This window comes from Drosophila willistoni (assembly GCF_018902025.1).
Source record: "Drosophila willistoni isolate 14030-0811.24 chromosome XR unlocalized genomic scaffold, UCI_dwil_1.1 Seg143, whole genome shotgun sequence".
Classification (NCBI taxonomy): domain Eukaryota; kingdom Metazoa; phylum Arthropoda; class Insecta; order Diptera; family Drosophilidae; genus Drosophila; species Drosophila willistoni.
This window is the reverse complement of record NW_025814056.1, coordinates 7,893,112-7,912,125: the sequence shown is the minus strand read 5'-3', so window position 1 is coordinate 7,912,125 and position 19,014 is coordinate 7,893,112. Positions and strand designations below refer to the sequence as shown.

At 36.4% G+C, this 19,014-nt stretch overlaps 2 protein-coding genes across 3 annotated transcripts in view; both read left to right on the top strand.

The window, feature by feature from the left end:
* Positions 1–16,736, top strand: part of LOC6645338 (LIM and SH3 domain protein Lasp) — a 33,632-nt gene extending 16,896 nt beyond the window's left edge. Inside the window, exons 3-8 of one of the 2 annotated variants that reach the window (XM_023177297.2) lie at positions 3,128–3,222; positions 13,018–13,150; positions 13,244–13,379; positions 14,722–16,032; positions 16,280–16,497; positions 16,557–16,736. In XM_023177297.2, the coding sequence (XP_023033065.1) occupies positions 3,128–3,222; positions 13,018–13,150; positions 13,244–13,379; positions 14,722–16,032; positions 16,280–16,497; positions 16,557–16,736 (2,073 nt within the window). The remainder of the gene's footprint in view (positions 1–3,127; positions 3,223–13,017; positions 13,151–13,243; positions 13,380–14,721; positions 16,033–16,279; positions 16,498–16,556) is intronic. The other variant, XM_023177298.2, reaches the window with a different exon arrangement.
* A 6-nt stretch (positions 16,737–16,742) lies between these two features.
* LOC6645337 (class E basic helix-loop-helix protein 22) lies at positions 16,743–17,812 on the top strand. Its single transcript, XM_002068219.4, has one exon. It carries the CDS (start codon positions 16,743–16,745, stop codon positions 17,139–17,141), a length of 399 nt encoding a protein of 132 aa, XP_002068255.1. The 3' UTR covers positions 17,142–17,812.
* Positions 17,813–19,014: the final 1,202 nt, after the last annotated feature.

The following is a 19,014-nucleotide window of genomic DNA, read 5'->3' as shown; positions in this document are numbered from 1 at the left end:
CAAAAATTATTAAGTTACGGCAATTAAAATCAATTTTTTAATATTTACCAAGTCTAAAAACAAGAAAAGTGATTTAAAACTCTTTTTATTTTTTAGGTTTTAGATTTTTGAATTCAAATTCTTTGATACTTTTGAAAACTATAATCCTAAATCGTATTTAGGAAACAATAACTTGATATTACATATTATCATAGTTTTACAAGCAGAGATTAGTTAAATTCAATTCAGAGTTAAAAAAAAAGATTCTAATTTCATGTAAAGTTCTCGATAGATAAAGAGAGCTTTGCTTCAGAACATACAAGTCTCTTCCTACTAACCTTTAAATATTAATTAATTGTTTCGTTTATCGTTGCACTATCAACTAATGCTAATGAGTATTATCAAAAGAAGAACTAGGCAATTTGTGTTAATTCTTCTTAGTAAAGAGATATATATGTTAATCCAAGTATTTAAATAATTATCATCACGAATTGGCCAAAAGCACAAAACAAGTAACAACGTAAAATGCTTCCCAATTTTTGACCTACATTGAAATGCTTTTTACTTTTGCGATTAAAAGCAAAAAAAACTCTCCCTCTGCTCCAAATGGAGACATTCAAGTGATTTTGTTTTTGACATTTGAAGTTGCCTTTTCAGACTTATAAATAGACGATGTTTTTTTTTTTTTTCTTTTTGCCCTGTTACCATTTGTTGTCATTATTTCCGTGGTTGGCTTCTGATGGACGTGTGTGTGACTGTGTGTGCCTTTTTTTTTTTTTTGTTTATTCGTTCGTGTTGGCCTCATTTGTCATTTGCAATTTGCTTTCCAATGGTTTTGGGTTTTTGGTTTTGGTGGTAATCCAATCCAATCGCTTGGCTAGCATGCAAATTTTGTTTTTTTCTTCTTTGTATTTGTATGCAAATTTAACACCTCGTCTCCGATCGTCTTGTGGCTGGGGCGGGTTGACAAAAGAAACATTTAAATTGAAAATTGAGACGAAAAGTGAGCGCAAACACAGAATGACTCGAGAGTGAAAAGTGGGTTAAAGCCAAAAGCAACAACAACAACCATAACAATGACAAAAAAAAAAAAAAGAGTTACCTCAACTAACACCTACAACAACAACAACAACAATAACATAAACAGCAACTTAAACTTGCGATTGTAACTGTATTTAGTGTGTGTGTGTGTTTGTTGGTTTTGTTGTTGTTGTTTTTTGTGAAAGCGAAATTGAAATGAAAATCCTATTTTCCTTTTGGCCTAAGGTTACGCATGCGCAACACTAGGAATCTTGGGCTATACTAATATGTCGATTAGTATTAAACATACCAACTGATTGTGTATGTGTGAGGATCAAAGTTTAATCTGTTTGTTGGTGAAGTCATGAAATAAAATGTTGTTATTGATTTAAACCCGTTTTTACTCAATATTTTTGTATACTTTTAAGATGTGTACATCTTTAATAGATGGCATTAGATGAGCTTGGTAGTTAATTTCATTAGGACACCATTTATAAATTAAGCTTAGCGAGAAAGCTAAACGGAATTGAGGTCAGTGGTTTAAGTTTGGCAAATTATATAATTAAATTCTCAATAGAATTTTTAATTAGTAGGCATAATGTGAGAAATCAACCATAAGCAAATGATATCCTATCCATATCGTAGTCATAGGCATCTAAAATTCGGATATATAATAAGCATATTAGATGGAATTCCATGTACCATATGTCTACCATTGTTTGGTAAATTGATTTTGTTCGATTCTTCTCGTTTATTTGCCTTATGTTTGAAGAGTTTTTTTTTGGTTTGGTTTTGCGGTTGATGTCTAGGCAAAACCAATTAATGCATATTTCGCATCTTTTGCTAATCCGCAGACAAGTTAATCGTTTATTGACCTCCACGTCAAGGCTCTGTTGCCAAAGCCAAGTCACAGTCACCTCTAAAAAAGAAAAAAAAAAAAGTTTCCACAGTCGAGTAACAACAAAAATTTGCATAACGCGTTGCAGCAACACCCATTTCCATTCAGATTTATCCAGTTATGTATGTATGTAGTTCTTGAATGTTGATCCAAGCTGACTGTGTGTGTGTAAGTGTCGTATGATGTGGTGTTGTGTGTGTGTGTGTGTGTGTGTCTGGGGCAAGTTTCCACACTTTGTCTTCTTCTTTAGCTGCTGCCACAAATCACGCAATTCAAGATTTGTGTCTGGCTTGCCATCTCTCCTCTTCTCTCTCTCTCCCTCTTTCTGTTCTCTTCTGTGCCTTCTATTTTTAAGTTTATCTCATCGAGTTATCTTTAAGCAAACGGTATATGGGAACTAACTGACTGACTAAGAGCTTACCTTGATCTATGCTGAACTTGACTTGGCTTAGTTCTCTCTATGCCTTTATGCATAGAAAGAGATATTTGCTAACGATAAGAGGCCTGGCCACATTTTTCTTATGCAATGCAAATCGTAGCCAAGGGAATATACAATTCAAAGTTGTTTGCTATAAAAAAAAAACCTTTAGTTTGTGTCACATTTATAGTCGGAACTTGGAGAGACTCTAGATTAGCAACGTAGCCATACTGGAGAAATAGTAGAGATAACTCAAGACTAATCACTTGTTTTACAGATAATAGTTAAGAAGTTTATTTTAAATTTACATACATTTAACATTATTTAAAGAGTAAAGAGACGAGATTAGGGGTGACTAGTAGTCGATTTCAACACTGAGCATAAATTTAACAAATCTTTTATTTAAGATTAAGCTTAGAAAGCAATTCAATATAAAAGACTACTGGACTACTAAACCAGATGTACTTAAGCAAAAAGAAGCTTAAAATTTTGCTTAAATTGAAATGAAAATTAATATTCGATTAAAGGTTTAACTTTTAGTTAAGGGAGGGGGAGAGAAATAACATTCTATGGCATTGTGTTCGTTTGTTCATTCATTGTGGTTACCATTCCTTTTAATTATTTTAAACAACAAACATTTTTAACCCACTTACCTTGTCAAATTCTTATGCTCGACTTGGTTTTGTAGTTTTTTTTTTTTCTTTTTTTGTGTGCACATTGCGCCAATTTAACAAGCAGCAAACAGCAAACTAACAACAAGAGCAACTAATAATATTGCATTTTTCCTCTTTCTGCTTTTCCTCTCTTTCCAGACATGGCACAAAACGTGTTTCAAATGTACAGAATGCGGCATGGCGCTCAATATGAAAACTTACAAGGGCTACAACAAAATGCCCTATTGCGAGGCGTAAGTACAACCAAAGAATGAAAACCAACCCACTCACAGCCCCCAAGCCCCACGCCCCCTTCTTCCACACACACACAGGGAGAGAGTGAGAGAAAGAGACTCTGAACAGTTGGCTGCAATCACGTTAAGGCTTATCGCAATCACTTGGCTGGCATAGCTATATGATGGATCACACAGTCAGTTAGGTGTCGAGGAGACGAGAAAAGAGAGGAGAGGCACAAAGTGTGGAGCAGAAGATAGTGAGTGGAGGTGGGAAAGAGGCAACCTTGATTCCACTTTTGCCTTGCAATCTTCATTAGCTTCATTAGCGTCGTTTATCTTATCTCGTCTCTCGACCAGAGAAAGATAACCAACTATTTTTGTATAAATGTTTGGAGGAGTTTTTCGTTAGAAATGAGGAAACGCCAAATGGCAAATGCAGAAGCATAAGCGCATACCAAAAAGCAGCTGCTCCAAATACACAAATATATATACATATATATATATATATATATTTTTATTCTTTTCCAGACAGACACAAACAAAGACACAGAGTGTCCGAATGCTAAGACTCTTCTTCTCCTTAACTTGTCATCAGCAGCTGCTGCTGCTGCTACTTGCTAGTTGTTGCTAGTCTGAAGTGCGGAAATGCAGGCAAAAAACCAAAGAAAAAAAAAATACGATAACTGAAAAGGCTTTCATTAAGACACATGTCGTTAGAGTTGAGCAAGTTAAAAGCCGCGCCACTAGTTCTACAAATGAAAGACAGAGGAGATGGACTTGTTTTTGCATCCTTAATAGTGTAAAAAGAGTTGAAATCAGGTGCAGGACCTAGCTCAGATCTAGGGCTTAGAAAAAGTGATAAAAGAAGTAAAAAGTGATTTAAATTTAAAATTATAACTTTAACAAAAACTTGAAGAAGTCACGTTAATCAGAACTAGAAGTAGTTGAAGAATTAAATTTAAAAAACCGAACAACTAAAAGAATTTAAAGAATTATAACCAAAAAAGAATTAAATATAAAAAAATTTGAAGCATGAACACAAGAAGAGAAATTCAAACAATTAGAACTAGAAGTAAAACTATGTATTTCAAATAAAAAAAAATCTAAATAAATAAGATATTAGATATTTAAGAATGGAAAAAAGATTTCAGATATCCAGATTTTAGATCCATCCTAGCATGAAATGGGACTAGACAATATTTTGGGGAGGATGCCGAAAATCTGGATTTTTTGATCGGAATCCAAATTTTTGGATCAGCAATTTTAGTAAATTTTCGATGAAAGCATTTTGACAGTCTAAAAATTGATCGAAAGTATCCGATCTTTTGGAAGACTTACTTTTAGGGTTCATAAAGAGAATAAAATGATTGAAAATATTGACAATTTGCCGTGTGTCCAGACCCAGAGTTTGCCAACTTGTTTTTTGCGAATGTTTCAAGAGGTTAATATTCTGCGAGGAGAGGCGAATGATTAGTGGATATTTAAAGGCCTTTTAATCTGTGATTGACGGTAACTATATTTGGAATTATATATTGATCCATGAAAAGATTTTTGTTATAGAATCGTTCCTACATTGTGAAATTGTGGAACTAGTTCTTTTTCAATGATTTGCACTGACGTTTTTACACACTCTTAAGAGTTTTGTTTCCTGGTATCCGTTGCACTTTTGACTCGCGATTGTCGTCGTCGTTGTCAGAATGTGTGTCACTGTGCGGAGTGCAGCATATGAGGTTTGCCTTCCTGCCACTCCTCTAACCACCACTTTAACCCTTTGTTGCCCCCTTGCCCCTTAAATGCCCTCTTGCGTCTCCTTCTCTTCTACAGTTTTGTATTATTGTTCTTGACAATGTCACACACACACACACAAATACGGCTCATTGGACAGGCCAGAGGCAACAGCTATAGATATGTAGCTAGAAAGGGAAGAGAAGAGCAAGTGTTTTGTGCTGTTTTTGTATTGTGTATTATGACCCAGGATATGGTAGATGATGATGATGATGATAGGCAAAGAGGAAGAAGGGGAAGACTCTACTCAAATTTTTTTGCTGCAATGCGTGTGGCATTTTCTAGTTGTTGCTATTGCTAGTGGTGTTGTTGTTGTTGTTGGCCTTGAGCCAAAGCCAGGAATGAGTGTGGAGCAGCAATTGGTAGAGCAGCTATTTCTCCACATTTCGGGGGGAGAACAAAAAAAAAAAAAGAAGCAGCCTCGAATCGGGCTTGTCTCTAATGCAGATTTATTGTGGATGCCACCGCTGCGGGAATAAAAATTCCATGCGGATTGAGTTATGCGTCCGTTAGCTTCATTGCGACAGTGGCGAAAGAGTCTCCCGCGGCACCGCCGATCCAACCCGACCCAATGCAACCCCTTCCCGAGTCCCTTTATCTCGTCCTATAAACTCTACCAATTTCAATAGCTGATGTCATCGCCTGTCGGACTGTTGGACTGGCTGTCTGTCTGCCTGTCTGATGGGTTTGCCATCTGCAATAGATGGACGCCCATTCTTTCCGTTTTGCCACTTTCACTGCAGTTCCTACTCTCAACACCGTTGCTGCTGCTGCTGCTGCTGCTTCTGTTGGCCCACCAGAGTCTTTAGCTGGTCTAAATATATGTGTGTGTGTGTTCGTTTGGTCGGATTCCCTGATTACGTGACTTCACGTACATATGCCAGTGAACTATATACATTTACTCGTACTTTTGCGGATTTGCAGCAGCGATTTGCTTGTTCTTTGGGTTTGCATTTTATAATTGCTTGAGAAGTATTTTTCTTTCACTTTTTATTATTCTTCTCGTTGCCGCCTGCCTTTTGCCTTATGCCGCACGCCCTATTCAGGGTTTGTTCGTTTTCTTTGTGCGAAAAGTTTGCCATTCAGTCAACCACTTTTGGGTCAGGAGAAGAAGTTTCTCCATAGTCGTCGTCGTCGTCGTTGTCTCCTTCTTCTTCTTTTTCCTTGTCTTCCCTGTCTTTTATGGGTGAGGTCAGAAATGGATTTCTATGTGATGTGTGTAAGTGTGCGTGTGTGCATGTCCCCTCAAGTGTGTGTAAGTGCAAGTCCAAATGGGATAACGATTGTAATAAATTATGAGAAGTTCCGGAGACATGCAATTAAAGTTTTACACATACATTCTATATGTATGTACATACATCTATGAAGTGGTTGATGGCTCGTTGCTTGGTTAATTGGATAGTGTAGCGCACTTGAAAGTAAATTGAACCTAGTGCCAAATGATTTGTTATAGTTTTACGCTTTTAAAATGGTTTATCCTTTGTTATTGCAAAGTTTCTGTTCCCACAGCTGAAAAGTATGCTAGGATTTTGTGTTTTCACTCCAGGACACGACTTGAACTAATTGAAACTGCAATTTATTTACTCCGTTCAGTTGCTAGTCAGTTAAAATAAATGAAATCTTTGTTAAAAATTGCATTAGCCATCAATAACTTTGGGGTTTATCCCCCAAAGGTATGCAATATATTAGAGAAAATTGATTTGGGGTCAACATTTGTTATATTTTTCTATACTTAAAAACAAGTTTTGTTACTTTAAGGGTAAATTGTATCTTTTTAAAAACTTTCTCCGCTTCGCTTGGCCTTTCATTGTATTACCAAGTTCCTCTGGAGGATGTTGGCCCTGATTCCAGACATCCCATTCACTGCCCTCCTAATTGCATCTTGAACTAAGCATTTTTCCTCTCCTTTTTCCTGTCGTCTTTTTTCTACCTTTTGTGTCCACTTAGAAGGAGACTAAGAGAGAGACAGAGAGAGATTGCAGGACATGTGTATCATCTGCATCATTCTCAACCACTTGGGACTGACTCTCGGCTATTCAGCCAATGAAACTCTTTTTATTTAGGTTTTTTTCTCTTCTCCCTCGTGTCTATCCCGCACTTCCTCTTCTACATTATTTCATTCTTCATGTATCCATTACATTACCCAGGCCCCATTTAGTTGGAATTGAACTAGAAAACGACATGTTTACAATGTTATTCGTTTTTTGCACATTTATATGGAATTATATATATATATATATATATCAGTATGAAGAGGCAACATATGCAAAAACATCTGCACAACACAGAATTGAGAGTTGGGGGGGCTCGCAGTCTCTTCTCTCCGCCTACCCCTCCCCCGCCCCTTCGTACGCTATCAATGCCACATATGTGTACATATTTGTGTGGCATTTATATTTATTAACATAAAAACCCAGTGAACCATGTCCGCTGAGAAAGGAATATACAGATGGATGGGAGTGGAAGTGGTAGAGAATCAGAGGATGAACTCAATACCCCATTTTTTGGGTCTTCGCTCACTCATTTTGTATACAATTTTTACTTTCATTTCGAAGAATCCAGCTTAAAAAACATTTACAATGAAACTTATTATATGTAGAGATACGTATGTGTGTGTGTGTGTATATATGCATTTCCCTCCCCCCGTCCGTAAACCGAATACTCTTTTGGTGATTACTTAAGCCGCCTACCAAATAATAGAAAACAACGAACAAGACAACAAAAAGCGCTTTTCAATTACCAAAAATAGTTGGCCGCTGCCGGTTTATGCCTTTCCTCTCTTCTATGTTTTTTTATTTTTTATTCATTTCATTTTATGCTAAATAACAAGCGAAGCAAACAATGAAATGGAGGTGGGGATGGCAGATGAGGAGTAGACGGAGGAGCAGGCCAGAGCTTGGCCCAATGATCCACACACAAACACAGATATACACTCCAATACATACATACATACATATATATTTATGTGTATGTGCATATAGACAATTGTAGGTCGGTCGCATTTTGCTTCCGAAATGAGCTGGGAGTGGTGTCAACTATTTTATGTGGCAATCAACTCCACCAAGCACCATCGCCACCCTCACTACCTCCAGCGCCTCCTTCTGTTTGGATGATGTTTCTCCGCCTATTTTGCATATGAATCTTAAAAGCTTAAAAACACGCGAACAAAACTAGTTGGCATTATGATGGTGTGTGGCGGGTGGTGAGGAGAGGGGTAAATGAAGTGGGGAAAACCGAATCATAATGACCAAAAATGAATTTTCGAATTTTTCTCGCAACAATTTGTGATTGACTGCTGCTGCTGCTGCAACCGGGGATTATTATATACACAGATTGATATGGGATGATTATGACCCACACCCTGTCTCTGTGTGTGTGTGTGCCTGTGTGTTTGAGTGTGTGGAGAATGCATTTCATTTCATTTCATTTCATGGACCAAGGCAAATTATATTTTAACTTAATTTACTTGCGGTTTAAAGGTTTAAAACAGATAATTAAATAATTCATTTTGATTAAACCAAATTAAGTAGGAAATGATGATTTTGATCGATTAACCCTAGGACTCTGTCACCCCATAAATGCAATTAAATTGAATTTTTAAATAAATTTCTTTTAATTTGAAGAATTTTTGCCACATCGGCCTAATTAAATCTACTTAATTTAAATAAGGCAAAGATCTCAGCTATAAAATTTAAAGAACTACAACTAAATTTGCCGCCTTAAAGAAATCGATTTTAAACATTTTTCTAAAGAAAGCATTTTATTTATTATTTAAAGCTTAAACGATTTGTATACATATTAAGGTAACTTAGAAAGAAATTCCATTATTCGTGATCAGTTTTTAAAGCTGCAGATTCGGGAAAAATCATAGATGCCATTAGAAAAAAAAATATTTTAAAACCTGTATTTTAACTTTAAGTTGGCTAGAAATATTGTTTAAAAACATTTCAAATAAAACTAACATTTAAAACTAAGTCTTTTGTTAAAATTGAATTGCTTGGAATGGAAAATCATAGAAATGGAATATTGAAGTAGTTTTATAAAGCAACTAAAAATATTTATGAAAAACAACGAAAAATTCTTATCGTTTTTTTAATATTTATCTAATGAAATTCTTGCGATAATCTCTACTACTACTCTTCTCCCTGCTCCCCTTCCCCTTCAGGTTGTTCTGCAACTCTTTTGTGAGGATTTATCAACTGCTCGGTTATGTACATTCCCCACATTGTTGGTATTGTTATTGTTGGCTGTTCTTATTACGAAACAAAAGACTGTCATGGTAACTCAACACCAATCACCAAGCATGTTCCACATGCAAAAAATAAAAAAAAAAAAAGACAGAGAGAGAGAGAGAGAGAGAGAGAGAGAGAAAAAAAAAGAATTAATGTAGACTGACTGACATCAATGAGTGACCGAATGGGAGAACTAAAGTATCTATATCTCGTGTTGGTCGGTTGGCAGTAGCAACAGCTACTCGACTACGACTCATCTGGCTGGCCTGTGTTGAGCTGGTTTTGGTGTGGTCAACACACACACAGTAGCTAGCTGATGGAAAACCAGGTCTGCCTCTCTCTTCTCTCACTCCAACGCCAACATCACAAGCAATTTACGTTTAAAAAATATTAACAACAACCATAATTAAGGATAAAAGACGACAACGTGATCAACATTTTGTTGAAATGGTAGCAGACTATAGCTATATACACTATCATCTTCTCACTCTATTAGGCCCGATAGATATTTGGAATCTGAAAATCTACAGCAAAAAGTTTTAACCTATATATGATTGTATTGGAAAAGATATATAGTTGACAATATAATTTTTAGGGGTCAAAACTTTAATTTTTTGTCTAAATTTATCACAATTCGACTATATGAATTTAGCGATTTCAAGATTCTGATCATAGTAGGTATATGGAAATCATGTTCAATCTGAGATCTTCTCTAGACCTATGTCATATATAATATGTTGTATAGTATTTTCTAAACAATTCTGAAATACTTTAGTTTCGACAAGTTTCTACAATTTGAAGATATTTTACTCTTGGCTTCGAAAAGATATAGAATCACATACATATATACCCTATTTAACTCTGACGTATCATACACAGGTCATCAACGAAATATGCAAAAAGCAAAGAAACCAGAGAGCAACAAAAATGAAACCGTTGTTGTTGTTACTGGCACTCCATTGTTGTGTGTGTATTGTTTACAAATAAATTAAAATTCTTTGATAATAAAAAGTAAGACAGAACAAAAAAAAAAAAAAAAAAAGAATGTCACACGCACACATGGAGAAAAAAAATCTGTTGTTGTTGTTGCTGCTGCTGTTGATCTATTGGGAACGTGCTGAGACATCCGCTGGTATAGGCAGCAGCAGCAGCAACAGCAACAGCAGCAATGTAGTGGCCTCTGGCGCTTAAGCATTGTTATGTTCTCATTACAAGCTATCAGCAGCAACAACAACTACAACATGAACAGTAATGTGTGCCACCAGCAACCAGCAGCAGCAGCAGCAGCAGCAGCAGCAGCAACAGCAACAGCAGCAACATCGACAATGTGTGACCAATGCAACGTGCAATGCGGACGATGCTTTTTGCGGTTGCCGCCTTTGTACTTATTTACGCTTATTGAACGATAAAGCAAAAGCCTACAACAACCAGCAACTACCTTCGCACACACACACACACACATGTGTGTGTGTTGGTCGGCCTTGTACTACTCTTTCTCTGTTTGTCTCTGTTTGGTTGCCTCCCATCTATCCCATTCTTTCTGTCGCATTCCACAATTGTGTTCACTTGTTGGTTTAATTTAAATGGAAGGCCGGGTGGCAGGTGGCGCCATCTGTTGCAAATATAGAAAATCACTAAAATTGCCCATAAATATTATATAAAGTCCAATTGACTTGGCCAGCAATTATAATGGCCAATCCACCTACTTACACGAGTAGGCCAAGAGGAGAGGGTGATGAATGGGTGGCGGATTGGTTGGTGGGGTCTAATGGGGGGGCGGGGGTAATGTCGTCGAGTAACTATAATATGAGTTTATCAACCTTTTCTACTGCATAATTTTGCAGTTGTTATTGTTGTTGCCGTTGCTGTTGGTGGTTATCAATCGATCGATTAGCCAACTGATAGGTTAAAGTACTGCAACAACATCATATAATATACACACACACAAACACACACATACATATGTGTACGTACATACTATATAAAGTATACAAATCGATAAATATCATTGCATGATGTCGGTTAACTTTATGATTCCTTCTTGTTTGTCGACCAATAATTAAACTGATGTATTAGTCCACTGGGATAGAGAGATAGCGAAAAAGAGACAGCGACAGAGCGAGAGAAGCGCACATTACTCATATAGAATGGAATTCCATTGTTGTTCCCCAACTTCCCTTGTTCTCTCACTCGCCCCCGTTCAATAATACTCATTTCTCATCAATTTTGATTTGATTTTTTTGATAAATAATAATTTGTGTTGTAAACGAGAGCGAGAGAGAGAGAAAGAGAGAGCTGAAAGACCTCTGATAAATTTTTAATTAGTTTTTCTCAATGTGTGTGTGTGTGCGATGATAAATGAACAAAAACAAAAAATTATAATTCAAATTACACAAAAAGAATTTGTGTTACAACTATTGTTTCAATTCTATTCGCTTCATTCAATTCTGATTTATTGAAATACTCAACAATGGTCGAGATCATCCAGATTTAGTATTCAGATTTAAGTTAATTAAGATTAGGTGTGGCTCGTTACAGTTGGTTGGTTTTATTTTGTTTTTCTTTTTTTTTTTTTAATTCAATAGTGAGATCATCTTTAGTGTATACTATTTAAAATACTCTGGCTATAAAAGGAAGAGTTTATATATTCTAATCTGCTCAAGATAGATTATGAAACCTTCTTCTTCTGTCTCGTTTGATATAACTAAATATCATAGGAATTACAGGTGGAGAATACAATTTTCTTAAAAGTTAATACATATGTAATTACAAGTTTAATATTAATTCCTGTGTCAAATTTTAATCATAATGTCTCTAATTTGTACATAAATAGATAGTCTAAGCTCTCGTTTTTTAAGCGATTCTTAAGAAAAGAGTAAAAAAAAGGCAGTAAAATCAAAGAACTATATCTTCTAGTAATGTCTCTTCTAAACAATGTCAGACTATGAAACGTTAATGATTGGGGAAGTTCGATTAGCACCTGGAACCTGTAAAGATATACAAACTTGGACACTTTGATCCTTGTCCCTTTGTTCAGTTGTATATTATATATTTAATAGAAATATTTCTACAAAACTAAAGTGTAGGTATCATTAGGTGTGTTATTAACCTTCTTTTCGTTGATGATCTGCCCCTATTTTACATTAATTTCTATTTTGACATTTTCGCTTTATCATTTTGAGATATCTTTGTGGCATTGCCTGGCACGCCCCCTTTTATATATGTACATACATACAACATGCCATTTTATTATGTTAATTTTATTCATGTTAAGCCACAAAGGTTTTCCCTCCAAAATTTATACACAGAAAGATTGGTTAAAGTTGAGAGGTGGAGTAGGTTGTTAAAGGGATATGTTGTGGATGTGGGTGTGGTGGTGGGGGGGAGTATGGATGTGATAAATTGCATTTTGGCCACAAAAAAGTTCTCTCGCATCATTCCCGTTACCTGATGTTGTTGCTGCTGCTGCTGCTGCTGATATTGCCTGAGGGCTAAAACAGTTTTTTAATTGATAGAAAACCGCAACGGCTGAAAGAAAAAGAGAGGTCAGAGGTTTTTCACACGAAACTATAGAACCGATGAGCCGACCAAACATCCCAACAACAAACTAACCAACCAACCAACCAACCAGCTCATGCATTGCCAATGGCCAAATGCAGACTCTGTCTGTCTGACTGTTGCTTTTATAGCTAGCCAAAACTCTTCTCTTCACTTTAGATCTAAATATGCATTCCTCCCTTTCTATCTCTCTCTCTCAGAATGTTCTCTAACAGTCTATTTCTTCTTGTTCTTTTAGACATATACCCAAGGCGAAGGCAACGGCTATTGCAGATACGCCTGAATTGAAACGCATTGCTGAGAATACAAAAATCCAATCGAATGTGAAGTATCATGCAGACTTTGAGAAGGCCAAAGGCAAATTTACACAGGTCAGTGAGATACCTCCATCAATCCTCGTACATACATATGTATTTTATATTCCTTTTCCATATAACCGTATTAATTGCTTGTTCCACGGACAGGTGGCAGATGACCCGGAAACGTTGCGCATCAAACAGAACACGAAGCACATATCGAATGTGGCATATCATGGTGATCTCGAGAAGAAGGCAGCCATGGAGAAGCAGCGCGGTTCTGCAGAGGTTTCCGATAGCAGCAGTGAGTAGACATACATATAAAAAGATAAAAAAAATAATTAACCAAACCACCAACCAAGTAACCAACCAATCCACCAACCACTAGTCCTTTCACTCTCATCCCTTTTATGTACTTACATATGTGCTTTTAAATAGTTAATTTAAATATTTATATATATATATGTATGTACACTTTGTTGTGATTTAATGTGTAAATAATTGCCAATTGTCGTCATCCGAATGTCATTAACTGTTGCTCGCCCATTAATGCATATCATAAGTGCTGCTACTTGCTGCTGGTTACTACTGACGACTGCTCCTGTGCACAGTGCTTTAAACTAGATTTGTGTCAAAATATTAAATGAGATTAGTTTTACTATTTAGAATTTAACCCTCTAAGCAGACACGTTAAACTAAGCAAAAAGTAACTATTTCACCTAAATTAATTTCCCAAATGATTTAAAAAATTGTCAGTATTCATGATTTTCTCAAAAAAAAAGATATGATTTTCTAAAATAATGATATGTGCCTTGAGAGAGGGTTAAACTAAATATTCAAAGTACTTTAAATGAATTATTTGGCTTAGTTTTAAAAAATTTCCCGTTTGTTCTTTCTGTGAGAAAGCTTCTAATATGCCTCAAATCAATCTTTCATTTGTATTTATTGTTTCGACATTTTAATTGCATACAAATATACCAAAGACCACTGTAGCAATTTGTCTTTTGTTTTGTATTTAACATTTAAAACGGAGGGGAAAAACTAATTAAAAATGGTTTTTTCAATTTGATCACATTAATTAACTCTTATCTCATGCAAGAAAAACAAACAAACCAACAATACACGCACAATAATAACCACTGTGGCAACCACCAACACCCACCACCCAACCGCTCACCCCACGTGTACCCCCTATCCCCTACCTCAATTAATACGACCTCATCTCACATCTGTCATACAACACATATTGTCATTAATATTGATTATTGTTCGTTCGTTCGTTCGTTCGCCTTATTTACTTGTTTTTCTTTTTATTTTTTCATTTCATTTGTCTTTCTTTTTCTCTCTCCTTTCTTATTTGTTGCCGATTTCTTTTTTTTTTCGTCTTTTTTAACATTTATTTGTTGTCATATATTATTCCATCAACAACATTCAACCAACAACAACAACATTGTCCAACAACAACAACAAACACCAATCAATCAATTGCTCATAATTTGTGTGCTTTTTGAACTACCGTTAACCTAACGATACACAACAACACACACGCACACATACACACACACCCGCACACAACTAAACTCTAACTATTGTGGAAACTGTGAAAATTTTGAAAAAATTATGTCGCAAAAATCAAAAAAACAAAGATGAATCGGAATATTTCTCAGAGCAATTGGCAGCTGAACAATTCTCGCAATATGCACCCACAGCCCACTCGCCCATACCACCAGCAACAGCAGCAACACTGCATCACCAGCAGCAGCATCAGCAGCAGCATCAGCAGCAGCATCAGCAGCAGCATCAGCAGCAGCAACAGCAGCAGCATTTGTACCAACAGCAGCAGCACCACCAACAACAACAACAACAACAGCAACACTATCTGCAACAACAGCAACAGACCTTGCCACCGCCACCCATACAACATCAGCAATACAATACAGCGGCCATAACGCCCACATACCACCACCAACAACATCCACAACAACAACAACAAGAACCACAACAACAGCAACACATTCACAGGCAGCAATCACAACAGCAGCAGCAATTGATCTATGATCCTTATGCACACTATCAGCAACCGCAGGCTTTACGCCAGCAACAGTTGCAACAGCAGCAGCAACAACAAGCCATTAAACAAGCCTCACATCTGTATCCCACAGCATCATCGCAATCACAGCAGCACCAGCAGCAGCAACAGTTGCCGCCATCACAGCAGCAGCAGCAACAGCAACAGCAGCAGCAGCAGTTGCCATCATCACAGCAACAGCAACAGCCATCAATAAACAACTACAATGATTTGCGTTCAGCCATACTTCATAATTCTCATCATCCCAGTGGCAATGCTGTTGATCACTATGAACAGATGCAACAACATAATAGCAATTCATCGCTTACAGCAGCCGCACAACAACAGCAGCAACAACAGCAGCAGCAACAACAGCAGCAGCAACAACAGCAACAGCAACATCATCAACAACAACAACAACACCAACAGCAGCAATCGCAACACAGCCTCTTAAATAATAATGCTAGCAATGGTGGCCTACAAAGCACCAATAACAATGGTTCCACTAGCCATCAGATGCTAATGCGCGGCTCGGCAATAAATACCGCTGGAGGTAATAGCCAAACCGATATGGGTGGACCCGTAAGGAGCAAGCAAAGTGTCGCAGGTGGCGCCGCCAGTGCTGGTCATTTGCAACAGTTATATGCATCACCAAATTATGCTGCAGTTACGCCATCCGAGAATTCATTGAATGTTAAGCATCATCCCAGCAATGGCCATCTGCCGCAGTCTGTTGTACAGCAGCAACAGATTTTGAACAGCAGCAATATTGGTAAAATTGCCGACTATGATCCATTGACCGATGGCCCACGGGCCATGCCAAGTGCTGGTAGATCGACCACCACTTTGGTCTACAGTTCAACCGAACAGCGTGGATCCGGCGGAGCTGGTAAGTAGTGCTAGCTAGTAGTAGAAGTATTAGTAGTTAAAGGCCATGATTTTAAGTTGGGTTTTGGTAGTTCAAGCAATATCGCAAGCGTTCGCTCGGCTCGTTGTGTGAATTTCACCACCAAAAAGCACTCCAACCATCATTATAAAATCTTGTCCTTCATTTATCTGTGCTCAATTGTTCCTGCTCTCTCCCCCCTCCTACATATCACATACATATAAATTTGGTAATTTGAATATTTTTATAGCAAACAGTGTGTATCCCAAGAGAATTGGCTCCATACAGAATATTGATCCAGCCAATGGTATTTACGGATCGCTGAGCAGTGCCGAGCAGGCCCAGGCTCAGAAACAGCAACAATACTATCAACAGGTTCAGATGATGCAGCAACAGGAACAAAATTTACGCCAACAACCATCATATGACTCAGTGCAGGAAAAATCATCGCGTCATGGTGGATCTTTGGTAAGAAGTTACTCCTTCAAGTTTTAAGTTTCAATGTTAATTTCCTGTCTCTTTTTCAGCGTGTATATCGCGCCATCTATGACTACGAGGCGCAGGACGTCGACGAGGTTAGTTTTCGCGAGGGCGATGTTATCTTCGAAGTGGAATCCATCGATTCCGGCTGGATGACCGGTCGCGTGGAGCGTACCGGAAAGACCGGCATGCTGCCCGCCAACTATGTGGAGCAGGCGGTTATATAATAGGGAATGTTCTACTACTGCTGCTGCCGCCAGCAGTTTGTGGTCATACTGGTCTGCCTAATCTATATACTGCTTGTCCTAATCTTCTTCATCAATGTGTTTCTCGCCGATCGCAATATGCACACCAATCTTATGATGAGGGGTGCTGGAGGCATGCCAAATGGTGGCGGCGGCGGCGGCGGAATCGGAGGAGGAATGATTGGAGCAGCCGGAGGTGGCGGTATACATCCAGGTCATCACAATCCGTACGATATGCATGGCTATCATCATTATAACAATTATCATCCACAAATGGATCCCAAGCAGCAGCAGGAAGCGGCACGAAAGACACCCAATCAACAGCAAGTAGAACAGGATATCTACTATTATTTCAATCATGTATTCAGAAGGCGGAGACGGCGTTAAACATAAAGAAAGAAAAGAAAAAACAACAAACAACGTAGAAATAGAGCAAAAGGAACAGAAGGTGGAGCACGCAGAAGCGGCGGAGCGGAAAGAAACAAAACAAAATGCAAGAAAATTATCTGAAAACCCAAAATCGTTTGCAAACATCAACAACTAAAACAAAATATTATATACACTTAAATTTTATATATATATATATACAGACATATAGATATATATACTTAGATATATATAATAAATTATATAGTCAGGCCAACTATGTAAAAAATGGAAGGAAAAAAAAAACAAAACAACAAATCTATTGTAAACTTAATTCAGTTTGAAAATGATAAACCACATTAACTATATAGATCTATAGATAATATTGAAATACTTATCATAAACAAGCCGCAACTAATCCATAAACTACACACACACACATATATATATATATATATATATAGAATCTTATATGTATATGTATATATATTTTTTTTTTCACAATGCGCATGAGATGAAAAATTAGAACAAATTTTGAAAAACCAAAAAAAAAACATGGAAAACTAAATCTTGCTAAATTACAAAGAATCTAAACATTGGTTTTGCTAATAACAACTAGGGGAAGACGACCTATATTATACCCTGTACAAAAATAGTCAGCAGAAACACTTTTGGAATTAGATAATAGGAATGATTTAAATAATAGTCTCTTAGCCAATACTAAAGTCTTAATCAATGCAATCCAGCACCAAGTCCGTCCGACTCGAAGTATTCAACTTGTCTACTATATAATCTAACAAAGGAAAACTCTTTCAATATTCCAATGCTACACTGATACACCGAGGATTGACTCCTTTAGGGTGTGATTAAAAGTAATTAAAGTTTTAATTCTTAGCCATTATCCAACGGTACAGGGTTATTATCTTTGAGAAAAAACAGAAGTCTGGCCATATGCCGACATATATACCTAAATTTTTTTTTGTAGTCTCGTAAGCGGCAAAGTAAACAAGAAGAACCAAGTTAAAAAATCAGCGACCAATCAGCTAATTGACCCAGCCAAGATTTGCATTTATCTACCTTTCAGTCCTGAAACAATATATAAATAAATTTATATACAATATTTATTGATCAATATACAAATTAATCGGAATAATCGTAATCACACTAATGCTAATCAATTTTCTCTATATACACGATGATATATATGTATATATATATATATATATATATATGCCTAGAGAAAAATAAACTTCAACCATTTTCGCAGCAATATTTAAGCTTCTAATTCAATTAGAATTCTAGCATAAATAATAAAAGTTAATCAAGAAAAAGATAATTCATGCCTTTAGTGTAATATACAAAGATAACTACCAAGAAGAAAATGGATTAAATCAATTGGTCTAAACTCTACTCAAAATGGTAGTGTCTTTTGTGCTTTTTAAAAGCTTTTGCGCTAAATTATCCCTACAATTTTGTCAATTTTCTCTAATTATTAAATTACTAACATTATTAATGTTATGTATAAAACCCGCAAGGAAAAATATTTGAAAACAAAAATTTATATTTGTTCTTGTTAATATTATATGATTAGATAGCAAACTGGGCAAATTTTGTTTTGGTTAGTCATAATAAAGTTAATAGTTAAAATCAAAATGACTGGAATGAAAACTTTCGTATATTGTTAAATGAAAACTATCGATGATTTATCTTAAATTATAAGCAAAAACAAAACACAAAAAACAAAAAACATGCAGTTCTTTATAAGTATAATGAAATGATAATTCAAAAAGAGTTTTTGTTATTTATTTTGAGAATATTTTGTCTCCACGAAAACTTGTATCATTTGTTTTCAAAAATTTGTCCATGTCTTGTTTAACTTTAAATCTTGCAATTT